The sequence below is a fragment of the Bombina bombina genome, chromosome 5 (assembly GCF_027579735.1).
Source record: "Bombina bombina isolate aBomBom1 chromosome 5, aBomBom1.pri, whole genome shotgun sequence".
Classification (NCBI taxonomy): domain Eukaryota; kingdom Metazoa; phylum Chordata; class Amphibia; order Anura; family Bombinatoridae; genus Bombina; species Bombina bombina.
This window is the reverse complement of record NC_069503.1, coordinates 203,570,463-203,590,462: the sequence shown is the minus strand read 5'-3', so window position 1 is coordinate 203,590,462 and position 20,000 is coordinate 203,570,463. Positions and strand designations below refer to the sequence as shown.

General features: G+C 39.1%; 1 protein-coding gene across 2 annotated transcripts in view; it reads left to right on the top strand.

Moving 5' to 3' along the window:
• DIP2C (disco interacting protein 2 homolog C) overlaps window positions 1–20,000 on the top strand; it is a 911,498-nt gene that overhangs the window by 792,509 nt on the left and 98,989 nt on the right. For both annotated transcript variants that reach the window (XM_053713839.1, XM_053713838.1), the window contains one exon: window positions 19,606–19,776. In XM_053713839.1, coding sequence (XP_053569814.1) covers window positions 19,606–19,776 — 171 coding nt within the window. The remainder of the gene's footprint in view (window positions 1–19,605; window positions 19,777–20,000) is intronic.

The window sequence follows — 20,000 nt, the reverse complement described above, 5'->3', positions numbered from 1 at the left end:
TAAATTGGTTATTGAGGAAACTAGTCCTCTTGATATTAAAACTAGTAAATGTTTAAATTCTGTTTATAAACCTCCTGTGGTTACTCCAGAGGTTTTTCCAGTTCCTGATGCTATTTCTGATATGATTTCTAAGGAATAGAATAGGTTTGGTACTTCTTTTATTCCTTCTTTAAAGGTTTTTAAAGAATTGTATCCTTTGCCAGCAGTTAGATTGGAGTTTTGTGAAAAGATCCCCAAAGTTGATGGGGCTATCTCTACTCTTGCTTAGCGTACTACTATTTCAATGGAAGATAGTACTTCTTTTTTAAGATCCTTTAGATAGGAAACTTGAATCTTATCTAAAGAAAGCCTATTTATATTCGGGTCATCTTCTCAGGCCTGCATTTTCTTTGGCTGATGTTGCAGCTGCATCAACTTTTTGGTTGGAAAATTAGCGCAACAAGAATTGATTTATGATTTGTCTAGCATTGTTTGTTTGCTTCAACATGCTAATCAATTTATTGTGATGCCATTTTTTTTCATCAAAATTGATGTTAAAGCTATGTCTTTAGCTATTTTAGCTAGAAGAGCTTTGTGGCTTAAATCTTGGAATACTGACATGACTTCCAGTCCAGCTTGCTATCTCTTTCTTTCCAAGGTAATAAGTTATTTGGTTCTCAGTTGGATTTGATTATTTCAACTGTTACTGGGGGGAAGGGAGTTTTTTGCCTTAGGATAATACTTAAGGGTAAATCTAAAGCTTCTAACCGTTTTCGTTCCTTTCGACTAAATAAGGAACAGAAACCTATTCCTTCCCCCAAGGAATCTATTTCCAATTGGAAATTTTCTTCAAATTGAATTAAATCCAAACCTTTTAAGGAACTAAAGCCAGCCCCTAAGTCGCATGTAGGTGCGGCCCTCATTCCAGCTCAGCTGGTAGGGGGCAGATTAAGATTTCTCAGGGGTACCAAATAGGATTCAGAGTAAGACCACCTGTGAGAAGATATTTTCTCTCACGCATCCCAGTAAATCCAGTAAAGGCTCAGGTTTTCCTGAAGTGTGTTTCAGACCTGGAGTTTCAGGGGTAATCATGCCAGTTCCATTTCAGGAACAGGGTTTGGGGTTTTTATTCAAATCTATTCATTTTCCCAAAGAAAGAAAATTCATTCAGGCCAGTTCTGGATCTGAAAATGTTTTGAATCGAAATGTAAGAGTACCAACTTTCAAAATGGTGACTATAAGGACTATTCTGCCTTTTGTTCAGTATGGGCATTATATGTCCACCATAGACTTACAGGGTGCATATCTTCATATTTCCGATTCATCCAGATCATTTTCAGTTTGAGATTCTCTTTTCTAGACAAGCTTTACCAATTTGTCGCTCTTCCTTTTGGCCTAGCAACAGCTCTAAGAATCTTTTCAAAGGTTTTAGCTGCCCTACTCTCTGTAATCAGAGAGCGGGGTATTGCGGTTTCTTTCATGTAATTAGCAAGAGTCCATGAGCTAGTGACGTATGGGATATACATTCCTACCAGGAGGGGCAAAGTTTCCCAAACCTCAAAATGCCTATAAATACACCCCTCACCACACCCACAATTCAGTTTTACAAACTTTGCCTCCTATGGAGGTGGTGAAGTAAGTTTGTGCTAGATTCTACGTTGATATGCGCTCCGCAGCAAGTTGGAGCCCGGTTTTCCTCTCAGCGTGCAGTGAATGTCAGAGGGATGTGAGGAGAGTATTGCCTATTTGAATGCAGTGATCTCCTTCTACGGGGTCTATTTCATAGGTTCTCTGTTATCGGTCGTAGAGATTCATCTCTTACCTCCCTTTTCAGATCGACGATATACTCTTATTTATATACCATTACCTCTACTGATTCTCGTTTCAGTACTGGTTTGGCTTTCTACAAACATGTAGATGAGTGTCCTGGGGTAAGTAAATCTTATTTTCTGTGACACTCTAAGCTATGGTTGGGCACTTTGTTTATAAAGTTCTAAATATATGTATTCAAACATTTATTTGCCTTGACTCAGAATGTTCAACATTCCTTATTTTCAGACAGTCAGTTTCATATTTGGGATAATGCATTTGAATTAATCATTTTTTCTTACCTTCAAAAATTTGACTCTTTTTTCCCTGTGGGCTGTTAGGCTCGCGGGGGCTGAAAATGCTTCATTTTATTGCGTCATTCTTGGCGCGGACTTTTTTGGCGCAAAAAATCTTTTCCGTTTCCGGCGTCATACGTGTCGCCGGAAGTTGCGTCATTTTTTGACGTTATTTTGCGCCAAAAATGTCGGCGTTCCGGAAGTGGCGTCATTTTTTGGCGCCAAAAATATGGGCGTCACTTTTTGTCTCCACATTATTTAAGTCTCATTTTTCATTGCTTCTGGTTGCTAGAAGCTTGTTCTTTGGCATTTTTTCCCATTCCTGAAACTGTCATTTAAGGAATTTGATCAATTTTGCTTTATATGTTGTTTTTTCTCTTACATATTGCAAGATGTCTCACGTTGCATCTGAGTCAGAAGATACTTCAGGAAAATCGCTGTCTAGTGCTGGACCTACCAAAGCTAAGTGTATCTGCTGTAAACTTTTGGTAGCTATTCCTCCGGCTGTTGTTTGTATTAATTGTCATGACAAACTTGTTAATGCAGATAATTTTTCCTTTAGTAAAGTACCATTGCCTGTTGTAGTTCCTTCAACATCTAAGGTGCAGAATGTTCCTGATAACATAAGAGATTTTGTTTCTGAATCCATCAAGAAGGCTATGTCTGTTATTTCTCCTTCTAGTAAACATAAAAAATCTTTTAAAACTTCTCTCTCTACAGATGAATTTTTAAATGAACATCATTCTGATTCTGATGATTCTTCTGGTTCAGAGGATTCTGTCTCAGAGATTGATGCTGATAAATCTTCATATTTATTTAAAATGGAATTTATTCGTTCTTTACTTAAAGAAGTACTAATTGCTTTAGAAATAGAGGATTCTGGTCCTCTTGATACTAATTCTAAACGTTTAGATAAGGTATTTAAATCTCCTGTGGTTATTCCAGAAGTTTTTCCTGTTCCTAATGCTATTTCTGAAGTAATTTCCAAAGAATGGGATAAATTGGGTAATTCATTTACTCCTTCTAAACGTTTTAAGCGATTATATCCTGTGCCGTCTGACAGATTAGAATTTGGGACAAAATCCCTAGAGTTAATGGGGCTATTTCTACCCTTGCTAAACGTACTACTATTCCTACGTCAGATGGTACTTCATTTAAGGATCCTTTAGATAGGAAAATTGAATCCTTTCTAAGAAAAGCTTATCTGTGTTCATTTAATCTTCTTAGACCTGCTATATCATTGGCTGATGTTGCTGCAGCTTCAACTTTTTGGTTGGAAACTTTAGCGCAACAAGTATCAGATCATGATTCTCATAATATTATTATTCTTCTTCAGCATGCTAATAATTTTATCTGTGATGCCATTTTTGATATTATTAGAGTTGATGTCAGGTTTATGTCTCTAGCTATTTTAGCTAGAAGAGCTTTATGGCTTAAGACTTGGAATGCTGATATGGCTTCTAAATCAACTCTACTTTCCATTTCTTTCCAGGGTAACAAATTATTTGGTTCTCAGTTGGATTCTATTATCTCAACTGTTACTGGTGGGAAAGGAACTTTTTTACCACAGGATAAAAAATCTAAGGGTAAAAACAGGGCTAATAATCGTTTTCGTTCCTTTCGTTTCAACAAAGAACAAAAGCCTGATCCTTCATCCTCAGGAGCAGTTTCAGTTTGGAAACCATCTCCAGTCTGGAATAAATCCAAGCCTTCTAGAAAAGCAAAGCCAGCTTCTAAGTCCACATGAAGGTGCGGCCCTCATTCCAGCTCAGCTGGTAGGGGGCAGGTTACGTTTTTTCAAAGAAATTTGGTTCAATTCTGTTCACAATCTTTGGATTCAGAATATTGTTTCAGAAGGGTACAGAATTGGTTTCAAGATGAGACCTCCTGCAAAGAGATTTTTTCTTTCCCGTGTCCCAGTAAATCCAGTGAAAGCTCAAGCATTTCTGAATTGTGTTTCAGATCTAGAGTTGGCTGGAGTAATTATGCCAGTTCCAGTTCCGGAACAGGGGATGGTTTTTTATTCAAATCTCTTCATTGTACCAAAGAAGGAGAATTCCTTCAGACCAGTTCTGGATCTAAAAATATTGAATCGTTATGTAAGGATACCTACGTTCAAAATGGTAACTGTAAGGACTATCTTGCCTTTTGTTCAGCAAGGGCATTATATGTCCACGATAGATTTACAGGATGCATATCTGCATATTCCGATTCATCCAGATCATTATCAGTTCCTGAGATTCTCTTTTCTGGACAAGCATTACCAGTTTGTGGCTCTGCCGTTTGGCCTAGCTACCGCTCCAAGAATTTTTACAAAGGTTCTCGGTGCCCTTCTGTCTGTAATCAGAGAACAGGGTATTGTGGTATTTCCTTATTTGGACGATATCTTGGTACTTGCTCAGTCTTTACATTTAGCAGAATCTCATACGAATCGACTTGTGTTGTTTCTTCAAGATCATGGTTGGAGGATCAATTTACCAAAAAGTTCATTGATTCCTCAGACAAGGGTGACCTTTCTGGGTTTCCAGATAGATTCAGTGTCCATGACTCTGTCTTTAACAGACAAGAGACGTCTAAAATTGATTTCAGCTTGTCGAAACCTTCAGTCACAATCATTCCCTTCGGTAGCCTTATGCATGGAAATTCTAGGTCTTATGACTGCTGCATCGGACGCGATCCCCTTTGCTCGTTTTCACATGCGACCTCTACAGCTCTGTATGCTGAATCAATGGTGCAAGGATTACACAAAGATATCTCAAATAATATCTTTAAAACCGATTGTACGACACTCTCTAACGTGGTGGACAGATCACCATCATTTAATTCAGGGGGCTTCTTTTGTGCTTCCGACCTGGACTGTAATTTCAACAGATGCAAGTCTCACGGGTTGGGGAGCTGTGTGGGGATCTCTGACGGCACAAGGAGTTTGGGAATCTCAGGAGGTGAGATTACCGATCAATATTTTGGAACTCCGTGCAATTTTCAGAGCTCTTCAGTCTTGGCCTCTTCTGAAGAGAGAATCGTTCATTTGTTTTCAGACAGACAATGTCACAACTGTGGCATACATCAATCATCAAGGAGGGACTCACAGTCCTCTGGCTATGAAAGAAGTATCTCGAATTCTGGTTTGGGCGGAATCCAGCTCCTGTCTAATCTCTGCGGTTCATATCCCAGGTATAGACAATTGGGAAGCGGATTATCTCAGTCGCCAAACGTTGCATCCGGGCGAATGGTCTCTTCACCCAGAGGTATTTCTTCAGATTGTTCAAATGTGGGAACTTCCAGAAATAGATCTGATGGCGTCTCATCTAAACAAGAAACTTCCCAGGTATCTGTCCAGATCCCGGGATCCTCAGGCGGAGGCAGTGGATGCATTATCACTTCCTTGGAAGTATCATCCTGCCTATATCTTTCCGCCTCTAGTTCTTCTTCCAAGAGTAATCTCCAAGATTCTGAAGGATTGCTCGTTTGTTCTGCTGGTAGCTCCGGCATGGCCTCACAGGTTTTGGTATGCGGATCTGGTCCGGATGGCCTCTTGCCAACCGTGGACTCTTCCGTTAAGACCAGACCTTCTGTCGCAAGGTCCTTTTTTCCATCAGGATCTGAAATCCTTAAATTTAAAGGTATGGAGATTGAACGCTTGATTCTTGGTCAAAGAGGTTTCTCTGACTCTGTGATTAATACTATGTTACAGGCGCGTAAATCTGTATCTAGAGAGATATATTATAGAGTCTGGAAGACTTATATTTCTTGGTGTCTTTCTCATCATTTTTCTTGGCATTCTTTTAGAATACCGAGAATTTTACAGTTTCTTCAGGATGGTTTAGATAAGGGTTTGTCCGCAAGTTCCTTGAAAGGTCAAATCTCTGCTCTTTCTGTTCTTTTTCACAGAAAGATTGCTATTCTTCCTGATATTCATTGTTTTGTACAAGCTTTGGTTCGTATAAAACCTGTCATTAAGTCAATTTCTCCTCCTTGGAGTTTGAATTTGGTTCTAGGGGCTCTTCAAGCTCCTCCGTTTGAACCTATGCATTCATTGGACATTAAATTACTTTCTTGGAAAGTTTTGTTCCTTTTGGCAATCTCTTCTGCCAGAAGAGTTTCTGAATTATCTGCTCTTTCTTGTGAGTCTCCTTTTCTGATTTTTCATCAGGATAAGGCGGTGTTGCAAACTTCTTTTGATTTTTTACCTAAAGTTGTGAATTCCAACAACATTAGTAGAGAAATTGTGGTTCCTTCATTATGTCCTAATCCTAAGAATTCTAAGGAGAAATCGTTGCATTCTTTGGATGTTGTTAGAGCTTTGAAATATTATGTTGAAGCTACTAAGTCTTTCCGTAAGACTTCTAGTCTATTTGTTATCTTTTCCGGTTCTAGAAAAGGCCAGAAAGCTTCTGCCATTTCTTTGGCATCTTGGTTGAAATCTTTAATTCATCTTGCCTATGTTGAGTTGGGTAAAACCCCCACTCAAAGGATTACAGCTCATTCTACTAGGTCAGTTTCTACTTCCTGGGCGTTTAGGAATGAAGCTTCGATTGATCAGATTTGCAAAGCAGCAACTTGGTCCTCTTTGCATACTTTTACTAAATTCTACCATTTTGATGTATTTTCTTCTTCTGAAGCAGTTTTTGGTAGAAAAGTACTTCAGGCAGCGGTTTCAGTTTGAATCTTCTGCTTATGTTTTTCATTAAACTTTATTTTGGGTGTGGATTATTTTCAGCAGGAATTGGCTGTCTTTATTTTATCCCTCCCTCTCTAGTGACTCTTGTGTGGAAAGATCCACATCTTGGGTAATCATTATCCCATACGTCACTAGCTCATGGACTCTTGCTAATTACATGAAAGAAAACATAATTTATGTAAGAACTTACCTGATAAATTCATTTCTTTCATATTAGCAAGAGTCCATGAGGCCCGCCCTTTTTTTGGTGGTGGTCATGATTTTTGTATAAAGCACAATTATTCCAATTCCTTATTTTATATGCTTTTGCACTTTTTTATCACCCCACTTCTTGGCTATTCGTTAAACTGAATTGTGGGTGTGGTGAGGGGTGTATTTATAGGCATTTTGAGGTTTGGGAAACTTTGCCCCTCCTGGTAGGAATGTATATCCCATACGTCACTAGCTCATGGACTCTTGCTAATATGAAAGAAATTAATTTATCAGGTAAGTTCTTACATAAATTATGTTGTTTCCTTATTTGGACGATTTTTTGGTATTAGCTCAGTCTTTATATTCTGCAGAATCTTACACAAATCAACTAGTGTTGTTTCTTCGAAAACATGGTTGGAGGATCAATTTACTAAAAAGTTATTTGATTCCTCAGACAAGGGTCACCTTTTTAGGTTTCCAGATAGATTCAGTGTCCATGACTCTGTCTCTAACAGACAAGACACGTTTTAAATTAGTTGCAGCCTGTTGGAACCTTCAGTCTGTCATTCCTTTCAGTAGCTATGTGCATGGAAGTTTTAGGTCTCATGACTGCAGCATCGGACGCGATCCCCTTTGCTTGTTTTCATATGAGACCTCTCCAGCTTTGTGTGCTGAACCAATGGTGCAGGTTCTTTTTCAAGGATATCACAATTAATATCCTTAAATCTCAATGTTCGACTATCTCTGTCTTGGTGGTTAAATCACCATCGTATAGTTCTTGGGGCCTCTTTTTCGTCCAACCTGGACTGTGATCTCAACAGATGCGAGTCTTTCAGGTTGGGGAGTTGTTTGGGGATCTCTGAGAGTGTAATTGGTTTGGAAATCTCAAGAGGCAAGATTACCAATCAATATTTTGGAACTCCATGCGATTTTCAGAGCTCTTCAGATTTGGCCTCTGTTGAAGAGAGAACCATTCATTTGTTTTCAGGCAGACAATATCACAACTGTGGCATTTGTCAATCATCAGGATTGGTCTCACAGTCCTTAAGCTATGAAATAAGTATCCCGAATACTTGCTTGGGCGGAATCCAGCTCCTGTCTAATTTCTGTGGTTCATATCCCAGGTATAGACAATTGGGAAGCGGATTATTTCAGCCGTCAGACTTTACATCCGGGGGAGTAGTCCCTCCATCCAGATGTGTTTTCTCAGGTTGTTTAGATGTGGGGTCTTTCAGAAATAGATATGATGGCTTCTCATCTAAACAAGAAACTTCCCAGGTACCTGTCCAGGTCCAGGGATCCTCAGGCGGAAACATTGGATGCGTTGACACTTCCTTGGTTTTATCAACCTTCTTATATTTTTCCCGCCTTTAGTTTTTCTTCCAAGAATGATCTCCAAAATCATTATGGAGCAATCGTTTTTACTGCTGGTGGCTCCAGCATGGCCTCACAGGTTTTGGTATGCGGATCTTGTTCGAATATCCAGTTGCCAACCTTGGCCACTTCCATTAAGGCCGGACCTTCTGTTTCATGGTCCGTTTTCCATCAGGATTTCAAATAATTAAATCTGAAGGTATGGAAATTGAACGCTTAGTGCTTAGTCATAGGGGTTTCTCTGACTCTGTGATTAATACTATTTTGCAGGCTCATAAATCTGTTTATAGAAAGATTTATTATCAAGTTTGGAAGACTTACATTTCATGGTGTTTCTCTCATAATTTCTCTTGGCATTCTTTTAGAATTCCTAGAATTTTACAGTTTCTTCAGGATAGTTTGGATAAGGGTTTGTCTGCAAATTCTTTGAAGGGACAAATCTCTGCTCTTTCTGTTTTATTTCACAGGAAGATTGCTAGCTTCCTGAAAATTCACTGTTTTGTTCAGGCTTTGGTTCATATCAACCCTGTCATTAAATCAATCACTCCTTCTTGGAGTCTTTGGTTTTAAAGGCTTTACAGGCTCCTCCATTTGAGCCTATGCATTCTTTGGACATTTAAATACTTTCTTGGAAAGTGTTGTTTCTTTTGGCCATCTCTTCTGCTAGAAGAGTTTCTGAATTATTTGCTCTCTCTTGTGAATCTCCTTTCTGATTTTTCATCAGGATAAGGCAGTTTTGCATACTTCATTTAAATTCTTATCTAAGGTTGTGAATTCTAACAACATTAATAGAGAAATTGTTGTCTTTTCCTTGTGTCCTAATCCTAAGAATTCTTTGGAGAGATCCTTACATTCTCTGGATGTGGTGAGAGCTCTGAAATATTATGTTAATTTTTTTCAGCGAAATGGCAGTTTTTATTTTATCCCTCCCTTTCTAGTGACTCTTGCATGGAGTTCCACTTCTTGGGTATTGCTATCCCATACGTCACTAGCTCATGGACTCTTGCCAATTCCATGAAAGAAAACATAATTTACGTAAGAACTTACCTGATAAATTAATTTCTTTCATATTGGCAAGAGTCCATGAGGCCCACCCTTTTTATGGTGGTTATGATATTTCCAAATTCCTTTGTTGATGCTTTCTACTCCTTTCTTTTTCACCCCACTACTTGGCTATTCGTTAAACTGAATTGTGGGTGTGGTGATGGGTTTATTTGTAGGCATTTTGAGGTTTGGGAAACTTTGCCCCTCCTGGTAGGATTGTATATCCCATACGTCACTAGCTCATGGACTCTTGCCAATTTGAAAGAAATTAATTTATCAGGTAAGTTCTTACATAAATTATGTTATTTCACATTCCAATGTTCTTCACATACAGGAATGTGTTCTATTTATTCATAAATAAACATTTCTATATATAGCTGATGTTTTTTTGGTACAATATATATATATATATATAGAGCGCTCCACACGTCTGGTCCTTTTTGTTTTTGAAAAATATATTTATATTTTGTATTTTATATTTATTTACAGTGTGCAAACTTATATTGTTAATAGTTTTATATCTTATTACGGTAATGAGATTTTGTATTCATAGCCTATATTTCAGAGCTTTAAATGTAATAATATGATATATTTTTATTGTAAGTTATGAGAGGGGCCTCGAACATAATTAATTTACTTCCCATTTTGGGCTAGTTTATGAGTGGAGCGCTAACTGTAGCATGCAAGCGATATGTTGTTTTTTGGAAATAGCGCCTATTAAAAATAAACTCATTCACTCAAGCGCAATTGATATTTACGCTCCTTGGGTTAGAGAGCTTCCGTAAAGGATAAGGGAAGAAAAAAAGTTACATTAAACACAACATAAATACACTTAAAAGTACAGTTACACTCATTAACACTGTCTGATATAAATTAAACGATTTTTAATAAGGGCTCAAAGATAAAGGTAACATTTTTATTGTTTAAAAAAGATAGATAATCCCTTTATTACCCATTCGCCAGTTTTGCATAACCAACACAGTTATATTAATATACTTTTTACCTCTGTGATTACCTTGTATCTAAGCCTCTGCAGACTGCCCCTTATCTCAGTTCTTTTGTCAGACTTGCATTTTAGCCAATTAGTGCTAACTTATAAATAACTCCACGTATTCAAATGCTATCAATGGAGTCAGCACTCATCGACCTGGGGCTCAGATTCAGGCGGTTTTTAACTATTTAGAAATCAGTTTGAGCCTACCTAGGTTCAGCTTTCAAAAAAGAATACTAAGGGAACAAAACAAATTTGATTATAAAAGTAAATTGGAAAGTTGCTTAAAATTGTATTCCCTATTTGATTCATTAAAGTTTAATTTTGGCTTGTCTGTCCCTTTAATGTATTTATATGTACATAAATGTATTTACATACATATAAACACATAAATACATATGTACATATATATATATATATATATATATATATATGTGTGTGTGTGTGTGTATGTATATATATATATATATGTATATATATATATATATATATATATATATAATTGTATCTATCTAACTATCATAAAATACAACAGTATTTCAAGCCAAAACCTCAATTATAACAAGTAACTAGACTGCTATTTATAACTTTCTAACTAGAAGCTCATAAATAAATCTATCTTATCGATCATCTAATGTATAAGGTGGGGTACAACTAACAGTGAATCACATATAGGCCCCCCTACTTGTTACAGTTCATGTTAGTGCCTCTTGTTAATTGTACCTTGCAATATCATATCATACCTAAATATTGTGATGTGTAATATGTGTGCACTTTATAAAAAGATTATAATAATAAATTCATTTGTGTGTACTAATATGTTGCTTTTTAATACAGTTACAGTGTGCAGAAGCTTTATAGATCTATTTTGTCCCCTAAAGAGTGATTTATCGGCTAGCACAGATAGTGGGCCCCCCATATATCCTGAAAGCAAATCTTCACACCGTTGGTCGCTCCTCGTGGAAGTGTCTTTGACAACTAAGCTGTTTAATAACTGTCAAACATTATCTCATTAAATTAATCTCTAAGGCCAGTGAATGGTTGATAACTGAAAGTTAGGTTGGCATGAATTTGTAAATCTACCAGTTTGTCCACCAAATAACATCTGAACACACAATGACTCAATAGGTGTCAGAAATGCCGTCGCGTTAAAGGGAAAGTCTAGTCAAAATTAAACTTTCATGATTCAGATAGAGCCTGCAATTTCAAGCAACTTTCAAATTTACTTCTGATATACGTTTTTCTTCATTTTCTTGGTATCTTTATTTGAAAAAGCAAGAATGTAAGCAAAGGAGTCGGACCATTTTTGGTTCAGCACATGGGTAGCGCTTGCTGATTGGTGTCTAAATGTAGCCACCAATCAGCAAGCGATACCCAAGTGCGGAACCAAAAATGGGCCGGTTCCTAAGCTTACGTTCCTAAGCTTACATTCTTGCTTTTTCAAATAAAGATACTAAGAGAACGGGAAAAAATTGATAATAGGAGTAAATTAGAAAGTTGCTTAAGATTATATGCTCTATCTGAATCGTGAAAGTTTAATTTTGATTAGACTATCCCTTTAATGTGACATAGTGCAAAGTATATCAACAAGTGCATAATATTTAGACAATGCAAAAGCAATTTTTTCCTTCCTACTGCATAATGTGACAGCCATCAGCCAATCACAAAATGTGTGTGTGTATATATACTGTGGACTCTGGCACATGCTCAGTAGGAACTGGTGTCTTAATGTGTGCATATAAAAAGATTGTCCAAATCTTTATAATGGACGTGAATTGGAAAGTTTAAAATTGCATACTCAGTTTAAATCATAACAGTTTAATTTTGACTTTGTTCCTTAAATATTCTGCTGGACATTTTAAGTCTTGGAAGCAGGTTCCTCTAGGCAGTGGACTACTTTGCCTTTGAGAAGGATAAAAGAACAGTAATAAAGAACGAGCATGGATAGCAAATAGAATTATTTTTCCCCCTTTTTTGTTTTAATACTTACATTAAAGGGACAGTCAACACCAGAATTTTTGTTGTTTTAAAAGATAGATACTCCCTTAATTACCCATTCCCCAGTTTTGCATAACCAACACAGTTATTATTATACACGTTTTCTCTTGTTAAGTGTATCCAGTCCACGGATCATCCATTACTTGTGGGATATTCTCCTTCCCAACAGGAAGTTGCAAGAGGATCACCCACAGCAGAGCTGCTATATAGCTCCTCCCCTCACTGCCATACCCAGTCATTCTCTTGCAACTCTCAACAAAGATGGACGTAGTAAGAGGAGAGTGGTGTATTATAGTTAGGTTTTTAACTTCAATCAAAAGTTTGTTATTTTTAAATGGTACCGGAGTGTACTGTTTCATCTCAGGCAGCATTAGAAGAAGAATCTGCCTGTGATTTCTATGATCTTAGCAGAAGTAACTAAGATCCACTGCCGTTCTCACATATTCTGAGGAGTGAGGTAACTTCAGAGGGGGAATGGCGTGCAGGTTTTCCTGCAATAAGGTATATGCAGTTAATATATTTCTAGGGATGGAATTTGCTAGAAAAATGCTGCTGATACCGGATTAATGTAAGTTAAGCTTTAAATGCAGTGATAGCGACTGGTATCAGGCTTATTAACAGAGATACATAATCTTATAAAAGTGTAATATAAAACGTTTGCTGGCATGTTAATCGTTTTTATATATGTTTGGTGACAAAACTTATTGGGGCCTAGTTTTTTTCCACATGGCTGGCTTGATTTTTGCCTAGAAACAGTTTCCTGAAGCTTTCCACTGTTGCAATATGAGTGGGAAAGGCCTATTTTAGTGCTTTTCTGTGCAGATAAAAATACTGACAGAGACATTCAGCTTCCCTCTGCATGATACAGGACATCTCTGAAGGGCTCAAAAGGCTTCAAAGTCGTGTTTGAGGAGGGTAACAATCACAGTAGACTGTGGCAGTTGTTGTGACTGTGTTTAAAAAATGTTTTTGTCATTTATTATTCTGTTTTTGTTATTAAGGGGTTAATCATCCATTTGCAAGTGGGTGCAATGCTCTGCTGACTTACATACACTGTAAAAAATTTGTTAGTGTAACTGCCTTTTTTCACTGTTATTTCAAATTTTGTCAAAATTTGTTTCTCTTAAAGGCACAGTAACGTTTTTTATATTGCTTGTTAACTTGCTTTAAAGTGTTTTCCAAGCTTGCTAGTCTCATTGCTAGTCTGTACAAACATGTCTGAAACAGAGGATACTTGTTCATTATGTTTAAAAGCCATGGTGGAGCCCCATAGGAGAATGTGTACTAAATTATTGATTTCACCTTAAACAGTAAAGATCAGTCTTTATCTATAAAAGAATTGTCACCAGAGGGGTCTGTCGAGGGGGAAGTTATGCCGACTAACTCTCCCCACGTGTCGGACCCTTCGCCTCCCGCTCAAGGGACGCATGCTAATATGGCGCCAAGTACATCAGGGATGCCCATAGCGATTACTTTGCAGGACATGGCTGCAATCATGAATAATACCCTGTCAGAGGTATTATCCAGATTGCCTGAATTGAGAGGCAAGCGCGATAGCTCTGGGGTTAGACGAGATACAGAGCGCGTAGATGCTGTAAGAGCCATGTCTGATACTGCGTCACAATATGCAGAACCTGAGGACGGAGAGCTTCAGTCTGTGGGTGACGTCTCTGAATCGGGGAGACCCGATTCAGAGATTTCTAATTTTAAATTTAAGCTTGAGAACCTCTGTGTATTGCTTGGGGAGGTATTAGCTGCTCTGAATGACTGTGACACAATTGCAGTGCCAGAGAAATTGTGTAGGCTGGATAAATACTATGCAGTGCCGGTGAGTACTGATGTTTTTCCAATACCTAAAAGGCTTACAGAAATTATTAGTAAGGAGTGGGATAGGCCCGGTGTGCCCTTTTCCCCACCTCCTATATTTAGAAAAATGTTTCCAATAGATTCCACTACACGGGACTTATGGCAGACTGTCCCTAAGGTGGAGGGAGCAGTTTCTACTTTAGCAAAGCGTACCACTATCCCGGTTGAGGACAGTTGTGCTTTTTCAGATCCAATGGATAAAAAATTAGAGGGTTACCTTAAGAAAATGTTTATTCAACAAGGTTTTAATTTACAGCCCCTTGCATGCATTGCGCCTGTCACTGCTGCGGCGGCATTCTGGTTTGAGGCCCTGGAAGAGGCCATCCATACAGCTCCATTGACTGAAATTGTTGAAAAGCTTAGAACGCTTAAGCTAGCTAACTCATTTGTTTCTGATGCCATTGTTCATTTGACTAAACTAACGGCTAAGAATTCCGGATTCGCCATCCAGGCGTGTAGGGCGCTATGGCTCAAATCCTGGTCAGCTGATGTGACTTCAAAGTCTAAATTACTCAGCATTCCTTTCAAGGGGCAGACCTTATTCGGGCCTGGGTTGAAAGAAATTATTGCTGACATTACTAGAGGTAAGGGTCATACCCTTCCTCAGGACAGGGCCAAATCAAAGGCCAAACAGTCTAATTTTCGTGCCTTTCGAAATTTCAAGGCAGGTACAGCATCAACTTCCTCTGCTTCAAAACAAGAGGGAACTTTTGCTCAATCCAAGCAGGCCTGGAAACCTAACCAGTCCTGGAACAAGGGCAAGCAGGCCAGAAAGCCTGCTGCTGCCTCTAAGACAGCATGAAGGAGCGGCCCCCTATCCGACAACGGATCTAGTAGGGGGCAGACTCTCTCTCTTCGCCCAGGCGTGGGCAAGAGATGTTCAGGATCCCTGGGCGTTGGAGATCATATCTCAGGGATATCTTCTGGACTTCAAAGCTTCTCCTCCACAAGGGAGATTTCACCTTTCAAGATTATCAGCAAACCAGATAAAGGAAGAGGCATTCCTAAGCTGCGTACAAGATCTCCTTGTAATGGGAGTGATCCATCCAGTTCCGCGGACGGAACAAGGACAGGGGTTTTATTCAAATCTGTTTGTGGTTCCCAAAAAAGAGGGAACCTTCAGACCAATTTTGGATTTAAAGATCCTAAACAAATTCCTCAGAGTTCCGTCATTCAAGATGGAAACTATTCGAACCATTTTACCCATGATCCAAGAGGGTCAGTACATGACCACAGTGGACTTAAAGGATGCCTACCTTCACATTCCGATTCACAAGAATCATCATCAGTTCCTGAGGTTTGCCTTTCTAGACAGGCATTACCAATTTGTAGCTCTTCCATTCGGGTTGGCTACAGCCCCAAGAATTTTTACAAAGGTTCTTGGCTCACTTCTGGCGGTCCTAAGACCGCGAGGCATAGCGGTGGCTCCTTACCTGGACAATATCCTGATACAGGCGTCAAGCTTTCAAATTGCCAAATCTCATACAGAGATAGTTCTGGCATTCCTGAGGTCGCATGGGTTGAAAGTGAACGAAGAAAAGAGTTCTCTGTCTCCTCTCACGAGGGTTTCCTTCCTAGGGACTCTAATAGATTCTGTAGAAATGAAAAAACCTGACGGAGTCCAGGTTATCAAAACTTCTAAATGCTTGCCGTGTTCTTCACTCCATTCCACGCCCCACGGTGGCTCAGTGCATGGAAGTAATCGGCTTAATTGTAGAGGCGATGGACATAGTGCCATTCGCGCGTCTGCATCTCAGACCGCTGCAATTATGCATGCTCAGTCAGTGGAATGGGGATTACACAGATTTGTCCCCTCTACTAAATCTGGATCAGGAAACCAGAGATTCTCTTCTCTGGTGGTTATCTCGGGCCCATCTGTCCATGGGTATGACCTTTCACAGACCAGATTGGACAATTGTAACAACAGATGCCAGCCTTCTAGGTTGGGGTGCAGTCTGGAACTCCCTGAAGGCTCAGGGTTCGTGGACTCAGGAGGAGAAACTCCTCCCAATAAATATTCTGGAGTTAAGAGCAATATTCAGTGCTCTTCTGGCTTGGCCTCAGCTAGCAACACTGAGGTTCATCAGATTTCAGTCGGACAACATCACGACTGTGGCTTACATCAACCATCAAGGGGGAACCAGGAGTTCCCTAGCAATGTCAGAAGTCTCCTAGATAATTCGCTGGGCAAAGACTCACTCTTGCCACCTGTCAGCGATCCATATCCTAGGTGTAGAGAACTGGGAGGCAGATTTTCTAAGTCATCAGACTTTTCATCCGGGGGAATGGGAACTCCATCCTGAGGTGTTTGCTCAATTGGTTCTCCGTTGGGGCAAACCAGAATTGGATCTCATGGCGTCTCGCCAGAACGCCAAGCTTCCTTGTTACGGATCCAGGTCCAGGGACCCAGAAGCGGCACTGATAGATGCTCTAGCAGCGCCTTGGTTCTTCAACCTGGCTTATGTGTTTCCACCGTTTCCTCTGCTCCCTCGTCTGATTGCCAAAATCAAACAGGAAAGAGCATCGGTGATATTGATAGCGCCTGCGTGGCCACGCAGGACCTGGTATGCAGACCTAGTGGACATGTCATCCTTTCCACCATGGACTCTGCCTCTGAGACAAGACCTTCTAATACAAGGTCCTTTCAATCATCCGAATCTACTTTCTCTGAGACTGACTGCATGGAGATTGAACGCTTGATCCTATCAAAGCGTGGCTTCTCCGAGTCAGTAATTGATACCTTAATACAGGCAAGAAAGCCTGTCACCAGGAAAATTTACCACAAGATATGGCGTAAATATCTTCATTGGTGTGAATCCAAGAATTACTCATGGAGTAGGGTTAGGATTCCTAGGATATTGTCCTTCCTCCAAGAGGGTTTGGACAAAGGATTATCAGCTAGTTCTTTAAAGGGACAGATTTCTGCTCTGTCTATTCTTTTACACAAGCGTCTGGCAGAAGTTCCAGACGTTCAGGCATTTTGTCAGGCTTTAGTTAGAATTAAGCCTGTGTTTAAACCTGTTGCTCCTCCATGGAGCTTAAACTTGGTTCTTAAAGTTCTTCAAGGGGTTCCGTTTGAACCCCTTCATTCTATTGATATCAAACTTCTTTCATGGAAAGTTCTTTTTCTGATGGCTATTTCCTCGGCTCGAAGAGTCTCGGAGTTATCTGCCTTACATTGTGATTCTCCTTATCTGATCTTTCATTCAGATAAAGTTGTTCTGCGTACAAAACCTGGGTTTTTACCTAGGGTGGTTTCTAACAAGAATATCAATCAAGAGATTGTTGTTCCATCATTATGTCCTAATCCTTCTTCAAAGAAGGAACGTCTTTTGTATAATCTAGACGTAGTCCGTGCCTTGAAGTTTTACTTACAGGTTACTAAAGATTTTCGCCAAACATCTAACCTGTTTGTTGTATACTCTGGACAGAGGAGAGGTCAGAAGGCCTCTGCAACCTCTCTTTCTTTTTGGCTTCGGAGTATAATCCGTTTAGCCTATGAGACTGCTGGACAGCAGCCTCCTGAAAGGATTACAGCTCATTCTACTAGAGCTGTGGCTTCCACCTGGGCCTTTAAAAATGAGGCCTCTGTTGAACAGATTCGCAAGGCTGCAACTTGGTCTTCCCTTTATACTTTTTCCAAATTTGATACTTTTGCTTCTTCGGAGGCTGTTTTTGGGAGAAAGGTTCTGCAGGCAGTGGTTCCTTCCGTTTAATTTCCTGCCTTGTCCCTCCCATCATCCGTGTACTTTAGCTTTGGTATTGGTATCCCACAAGTAATGGATGATCCGTGGACTGGATACACTTAACAAGAGAAAACATAATTTATGCTTACCTGATAAATTTATTTCTCTTGTAGTGTATCCAGTCCACGGCCCGCCCTGTCCTTTTCAGGCAGGTCTAAATTTTAATTAAACTACAGTCACCACTGCACCCTATGGTTTCTCCTTTCTCGGCTTGTTTCAGTCGAATGACTGGATATGGCAGTGAGGGGAGGAGCTATATAGCAGCTCTGCTGTGGGTGATCCTCTTGCAACTTCCTGTTGGGAAGGAGAATATCCCACAAGTAATGGATGATCCGTGGACTGGATACACTACAAGAGAAATAAATGTATCAGGTAAGCATAAATTATGTTTTACCTCTGTAATTACCTTGTATCTAAGTCTAAGCAGACTGCCCCCTTATTTCAGTTCTTTTGACAGACTTGCATTTTAGCCAATCAGAGCTGACTCCATGGTAAATTCACATGCATGAGCTCAATGTTATCTATATGAAACACCTGAACTAATGCCCTCTAGTGGTGAAAAACTATCAAAATGCACTTAGATTAGAGGTGGCCTTCAAGGTCTTAGAAATTAGCATTTGAACCTCCTAGGTTTAGCTTTCAACTAAGAATACCAAGAGAACAAAGCAAACTTGGTGATAAAAGTACAATGGAAAGTTGTTTAAATTGACATGCGCTATTTGAATCATGAAGGTTTTTTTGGGACTTGACTGTCCCTTTAACATATATTGTGTCTAGTTGTGTTATTCTTACCATCTTCACTGTAAAACCAACCTTGTGCTGGGGAATTTAAACAAATAAGATTTCCACAATATATTTTATAGTTTTTCTCTCTTGTCCATTTATGACAGCAAATGTATAACTTCAATTCAGACTTGCTTCTTATGTAATGAGCTAATAATATATTTTATACATCACTACAGAAATAATCTTTCTCATGCTTATTTCAAGATGAAATTAAGAAATGTGTAATTTCAAATTCTGTGACATTTGTCAACGCTGCTTTAAATATTTAAAGGGACATTTAACGTGCAATAAGAACATTTTCTAGTGCACTATTGTTTGTTTATAGCTATGTGTTTAACAGCTACAAAGCAACTAAACCCATAGCTAATGTTCGCTCTAGAGAAGCAAGGCACTTTCTCTCCAGAGCTGAACAGTGTTCTCCACATAAGACTTTTGACAGCAGGGTGACATAATTTAGCCAGGTGGGGGCAATGTGATACTTAATAATATCATAAAAACGTTGTGCTATCCAAAGCACAAAATAATTACATAATTTAACATGAAATTTATTTAATGCCAATTTGTGTAATACAAATTGAAAAATTTTAATAGCAGCTAATTTTGGCTAAATTTAAAAATAAAAAATTAACTTGGTGATGCACCCATTAAAAAGGTCCTGGGGAGAATACTGCTATTGGTGATTAGCTGACCAGTAATACTGCAGCAAGAAAATGTTCTACTCTATTAGAGCATTGTAGTGTTCCTTTAAGAGCTACTCAGTGTATATAATTTAAGTAATATTTGAGTCTTCTTTTGCAGAGAATTTGTTGGTCGCACTAATGTATTTGTACTTATGCTCCATAGGCAAGGGGACTGGATTTATCCCGGGTACGGACGTGTGTGGTGGTAGCTGAGGAACGCCCAAGAATAGCTCTTACCCAGTCTTTTTCAAAGCTATTTAAAGATTTGGGTCTCCATCCGAGGGCTGTAAGCACATCATTTGGCTGCCGAGTTAATCTAGCCATATGTTTGCAGGTATGTTACACGTCACTGTCAAAATCAATAGATCCTTTTAAAGTATAAAATGTACATCACCAACCTATATGCCACATCACTTGAAAGTGCTGCAGCATAACTGTAAAAAGCTAACGGGAAAATATCACCTGAACATCTCTATGTAAAAAGGGAAGATATTTTACCTCATCATTTCTTTAGCTTACAAGAGTAAGTGCTCTTGGAACATTTATACTTCAGCTGCT